This window comes from Colobus angolensis, unplaced genomic scaffold (assembly GCF_000951035.1).
Source record: "Colobus angolensis palliatus isolate OR3802 unplaced genomic scaffold, Cang.pa_1.0 Scaffold4, whole genome shotgun sequence".
Taxonomy (NCBI): domain Eukaryota; kingdom Metazoa; phylum Chordata; class Mammalia; order Primates; family Cercopithecidae; genus Colobus; species Colobus angolensis.
Genome location: NW_012117376.1, coordinates 15,539,093 through 15,545,132, shown reverse-complemented (window position 1 = coordinate 15,545,132; position 6,040 = coordinate 15,539,093). Strand labels below are relative to the sequence as shown.

Sequence of the window (6,040 nt, the reverse complement as noted above, 5' to 3'; positions counted from 1 at the left end):
GAGACATCCATCCCCTGGCTCAGCAGCACCCCCTTCACACACACACACAAACACACTAACATACATACACACACACATATACACACATACATACATACACAAACATATATATACACATACAAATGTACATATACACAAACGTGTACACACAAATATATTTGCCTACACACAAACTCACATGTATACACACAAATATATACACACATATATACATAACATACACATACACATGTACATATACACAAACATGTACACACACAAATATATATGCCTACACACAAACTCACATGTACACACACACACACACACACACTTGCACACACTACAGACTCACAGCCCGAGTGGGACCCTGGCTGCTTTGACGATGGCTTCGCTCTGTCTCGGCGTGGCCCCAGGTCTCCTACTTGCCGTTCACTGAGGCCTTCGACCGAGCCAAGGCTGAGAACAAGCTGGTGCACTCGATCCTGCTGTGGGGGGCCCTGGACGACCAGTCCTGCTGAGGTGAGGGGCCCGGCTGAATCTAAGGGGAGCAGTGGGAAAAGTCCACACCTTGTTGGGGACCGGAGCCTCTGAGACCAATGGGACTCTCCCGTTGAGTCAGGAGGGCCCCAGGGACTGCCCAGGGTAGGGGCGTGGGGTGAGGGCCTGGGAGTTTCTGTGCTGAGCCCAGTGGGAGCTACCAGATGCTGAAGAAAGGGCCCTGGCAGACTGGGTTCAAACTCAGCCATTGTCAGCTTGGTGACCTTGACCAAGTGTCTTCCCCTCCCCGAGCCTCCGTTTTCTCAATAGTGAGAAGGGATAATAGACTTACCTCTCAGAGCTGTGGACATGGGGGTGGAAGTGCCGCATACACTGTGAAGTCTAAGTGTATTTACACTTACATACATGTAAGAGGGAAAATCAGGCCAGAGGCTGGTCTTGCGTTAATTTATTCAGAAAATTCACCAGAGGCCTCCTAGATGCAACGTTCTTTGGGTGTCTGGCAGTGGGCACAAAGATGAATGAAACAGTGCCCCGCCCTCACCCTGTCGGCCATCAGTGTAGCAGTGGACTGGGTGCTGGCGTCCCACAGGGAGGAAGTCAGAAGGGGTCCCTGCCCTCAAAGGGGGAGACACAGTGCAAAGGCAGACACCGAATGAATCAGTACAAGCACGGTGAGTGTTCTACAGGGGACAGTCCAGAGTGGCACCAGAGTGTATAGCTGGGGGTCAGGGAAGGCTTTGTGAAGACAGTGATATTTCCGCTGAGACTCTGAAGGATGAGTAGGAGTTTGTCAAGTGATCAGATGGAGTGTTCCAGGTAGAGGAACAGCCTGTGCAAAGGCCCTGGGACATAGAACGTTCATTGGATTTAAGAAGCTGTCACTGTCTGCAAGTCCCCGGGGCCAGGTAGAACCCCTAACCCTAATCTCAGCCCAGGATGCGGGTGTACTATGGATGTTAATTCCAACTACCATTTATTCAGTACCTACTCTGCCTCCGGCTCTTTGAATGTTATTTCACCTGGGTGCAGAGACTGTTCTGCAGCCCGTGAGGTCTCCCCAAAGCAAGATTGCACCCCAGCAAGATGTGGGGGCGCCTCACACTTCTGTCTTCCAGCTTTTTCCTCTTCCTGAACAGGTTCAGGGCGGACTCTCCGGGAGACTGTCCTGGAAAGTTCGCCCATCCTCACCCTGCTTAACGAGAGCTTCATCAGCACCTGGTCCCTGGTGAAGGAGCTGGAGGAGCTGCAGGTGAGCCGGCAGGTGGGCAGGAACAGGAGCCTCCCGAACAGTGGTGGGGGCCGCGGCATCAGGAGTATGCAACTGTCCCCACAGAACAACCAGGAGAACCCGTCCCATCAGAAGCTGGCTGGCCTGCACCTGGAGAAGTACAGCTTCCCAGTGGAGATGATGATCTGCCTGCCCAATGGCACCGTGGTAGGCACCCCCACCCAGACCCCACGGGGCCCAGGGAGCAACCAGCAGGGGGCGTGGATGTGCAGGCTTCATCGGTTTCGGGTCTGGCCCTGCCACTTCCTGGCTGCAAAGCCTCAAGCTGGTCTCTTACGCAGTTTAAGCCTCTGTTGTCCCCATGTAGAAACAGGAATCGTGACGCAGGTGTTGGTCATCGGGGGCTGTGCAGCAGCGAGCCTAGTCCCGAGGCAGAGTCAGCGCCTTGCTGGAAACACGTCCTGGAAGAGAAGGCTGGCCTTGGACCATGGCAGCCAGTCCTGGGATGGAAGGGGAGGGAGTAGCCAGACCTTGTGACAGAGGAGACCAGGAGAGGGCCCTGAGCCAAGGTTCAAGACCCCACCTCTCCCTCAGGGCCCTTAGCACTCAGCAAGTCTTCTCACGGGGGCCTCACAGCAGCTTTGGGAGACGGATGATCATGAATGCCCATTTTATAAACAAGGAAAGAGGCCCAGAAAGGTTCAGATTGGACAAATGTTGCAGTTAATTAAGTGCAGCTGGCTTTGAACCAAGGCCTGCCCTTGAGCCTCAGATCTCCAGCTCTTCTGATCAAAGCGACCCCTTATACTTTAAGTCCCAAGGCATGGTTAGTGTGGGACCCAGGACTGTAGGAGGGGGCCAGCTTCCTCAGGATCTTAGGACGGGAGCAGGTCAGGAGCAGGGGCTGGCACGGGCAAGGTGTCCAGTGAGGGCTCGGTGCAAAGGAAAGGGAACCAGGCAGAAGGCATCTGCTGTCCCAGGCACAGGGTGATGAGATGGTGTTGGGGAACTGGATGAGGCTGGGCCTGCTTGGGAGAACCAGGCCTCCCACTCATATGAATGTTGGTTGACTGCTGATTCATTCGTCTGTTCATCTGCTGGGCACCTACTCTGTGCCAGGCACAAAGACGAAGACATGGCCCTGTGCTGAAAGAGCTCACTCTCTGGAGCGAGAGGCCAAAGGAGAGGCCCGTGGTGTGTGAGGCCCCAGTGAGAGAAGTGAGCACAGAGTTCAGGATGGAGTCTGGGGCCACAGGAACAGAGGAGAGCGGTCATTTCGGGGGGCGCAGGCGGACGGCTAGTGAAGAGGTGATGTTGGAAAGTGTTGGGTTTTCACCTGGTAGGCAAGGCAGGGAGGTGCCCCCTCATCAGACACAGGGTGATGAGGTGGTGTCGGGTGCTGGCGAGGGCTTCCGGCAGCACTGCCTGCCCACCATCCACCTCAGACAAGGACAGTCAAGGCCTGAGAGCGTCTCTGCTTCTCCCCATAGAGCAGAGGGCACAGAAGCCTGGGGGCCCCCCTCCGTCCCACTCTCCTCACCCAGCCCTTCTCCCAGGTCCACCACATCAATGCCAACTACTTCTTGGACATCACCTCCATGAAGCCCGAGGAAGTCGAGAGCAATCTCTTCAGCTTCTCATCCACCTTTGAAGACCCATCCACGGCCACCTACATGCAGTTCCTGAAGGAGGGACTCCGGCGTGGCCTGCCCCTCCTCCAGCCCTAGAGTGCCTGTGGGGCCGGACGGGATCTGATGCACAGGCCCCCGCACCCCAGAGCCAGAGTGTCCCTCAGCCCATTTCAGACTGCAGATGCCGCCCACTCCCACCCCACTCCTAGGCTGCCTTGGGGGGGTACAAGCTCCACTGAGGGTGGCCACCACAGCCTTGGCTCCATGGTGGCGGGTAGACAAGGGGTGCCTGGGCTGGCTGGGCAGAGGAACCTCTAGCTCTGACTGTCACTCTCCGCTCTCCCTACCCATTTGGCTCTGGAAAGCTGCTTGGCACCCCCAGATCAGGGCCTGGGTGAACTCTCTGGACCTTTTCCAGTGAGCCGCACAGTCTAGGCCCTTGTTGGGTGAAGAATGGAAGGAGGAGCAGGCTAGGAAGACAGGGCCACCACCCTCTCCGTGCTTTCAGCCCTTCCCACAGGAAACATCAAGAAGCCCCAGCCAGGAGGGGCCAGGCTTCCAAGGCGGCTCTCCTGTTTACCTAGAGCCTTCGTTCCTGGCCGTACCCGGGGCTGCCCTCCTGCGCCTGATGTCCCCAGCTGGGGTCGGTCTCAGTAGGAGCCAGTCTTCGGAGCCTCTGGGCAGAACCCTCCATCGAAGTGGAAGTCAGACTGGACCCCCTGCGGCTTCCCTGGCCACGCCACTGACCAGATGTCTGGGGAAGTTTACTGTGAAGGGGCTTCTGCCTTTAGCAATGGGGCGCACTAAGGGGGTTCCCGAGGCCTAGAGCCAAAGCACTCCCACCACCTACCTTAGCACAGGGTCTCCGCAGGACTGCGGGAGCCAGCGCTTCTGCCGCCCCTCCTGCCCCTCAGACCTCGCATCCACAGAAGCACAGCCCGGCCAAAGACCACAGCCTTCTCCAGAGCCGGCGCTGTCCCGGCAACCAGGGGTGCCCCAGGCTAGCTCTTCTACCACTGGGGCACCACGGACTCCCCTTGGCCACTCTTGGGATTTTGGTCCACGTCCTGAGCCACTGACCACGGCCAGTCTTTCTTTTTATATGTGCAGAAAAGTGTTTTTATACAAACTTTCTCATAGTTTGTAGGTATATTTTTATAACCCCAGTGCTGAGGAGAAAGGAGGGGCAGTGGCTTCCCCGGCAGCAGCCCCATGATGGCTGAATCCGAAATCCTCGATGGGTCCAGCTTGATGTCTTTGCAGCTGCACCTATAGGAAGAAATAGTCCCCTCTTCCTTCTCCTCTTCAGCTTTTTAAAAAACAGTCCTCAGAGGACCCACGACCCCCCAGCACTGTCCCATCCTCTCCACGCAGGCCCACGGGCGCACCCGCACTCTTTCATGAAGACCTTGAAGTCAGGCTGCCCCCTCCCCAGCCCCCAGTTCTCTCCCCACCCCCTCACCCCACCCGGGGCTCACTCTTAAACCTGGCAGCGGAAGAAGGAAGGCAGACATCTCTGCAGCCGCTCCTGGGCCTTCTATTCGCCGAGTTACCCCGCTTGCCTTGGGCGTGTTCACTGAGCCTTCCCCAGCCAGTATTGTTCTCAATTTTGTTTTGTATTGTTTTGAGATGGAGTCTTGCTCTGTCACTCAGGCTGGAGTGCTATGGCGTGATCTTGGCTCGCTGCAACCCCCCCACCCCGCCCCGGTTCAAGCAATTCTGCCTCAGCCTCCCGAGTAGCTGGGATTACAGGTGCATGCCACCACACCCAGCTAATTTTTGTATTTTTAGTAGAGATGGGGTTTCACCATATTGGTCAGGCTGGTCTGGAACTCCTAAACTCAGGTGATCCACCCGCCTCAGCCTCCCAAATTGCTGGGATTACAGGCATGAGCCACACGCCCAACCTTGTTCTTAATTTTGTATTATCCAATCATTGCTAATGTTACATGCAATTTCTCACTTAATCCTCACGACAAGCTTGTGAGGCAGATGCTCATTGTTCCCATCTTGATGAAACTTGAGTCTCAGGGAGGTGAAGTGACTTGCCCAGGGTCACTCAGCCAGGTAGAGTTCAGATTCAAACCCACATGTGGCTCCAAAGCCTGCATCTGGATTTGGGGGTGTTTTTTGGCACAGCACCATCGCCTCCCTGCCTGTTTCCCCCAAAATGGAAAGGAAGGCCTTTTAAACCAGAGTGTCTCACTCCCCTCTGACCTCCAGGCCAGGCATGAGCCAGCCAGCTCAGCCAGGTGCCCTGTGTCCTGAGAGGAAGTGCCCCCATCCCCCATGCCCCTTACTGGGAGGGAGGGCGCCTGATGTTCTCTGCGCCTCCCCCATCCTGTCAGGCACTGGTGGGAGGGCAGGGGAGCCCATGCGAACCCTTCTCCCACTGCTCTGGGAGAGTCAATTCCACATTGAGCCAGCCTGCTCCCGTGGAAAATGCTGGTGGCCTGGGCTTTCTGAGGCCTCATCTGATGCCTCTGTAGTTCCTGTCCCCCACCAGGCCTTGAGGCTCAGGGTGGGAGAGGGCCCCTGGCTGCCCTCCTGTCACTCCTCTGCCACTTCCCTCCCCTGTCCCCAGCATGCCCTGTAATAAATTAGTGAAAACTGACTAGAGTGGTTTTAAGTGCTTTTCCTTTGAGTGGCATGTTCAGCTCTGTCCTTCCAAACGGTGGCTCCCTCTTGGGGTGGACTT

General features: G+C 56.4%; 1 protein-coding gene across 1 annotated transcript in view; it reads left to right on the top strand.

Annotated features, from left to right (window-relative positions):
* SEPN1 (selenoprotein N, 1) overlaps nucleotides 1–5,954 on the top strand; it is an 18,843-nt gene extending 12,889 nt beyond the window's left edge. Inside the window, 4 exon segments of the mRNA XM_011955617.1 lie at nucleotides 396–501; nucleotides 1,620–1,732; nucleotides 1,817–1,918; nucleotides 3,268–5,954. Coding sequence (XP_011811007.1) covers nucleotides 396–501; nucleotides 1,620–1,732; nucleotides 1,817–1,918; nucleotides 3,268–3,438 — 492 coding nt within the window. The 3' untranslated portion in view covers nucleotides 3,439–5,954.
* Nucleotides 5,955–6,040: the final 86 nt, after the last annotated feature.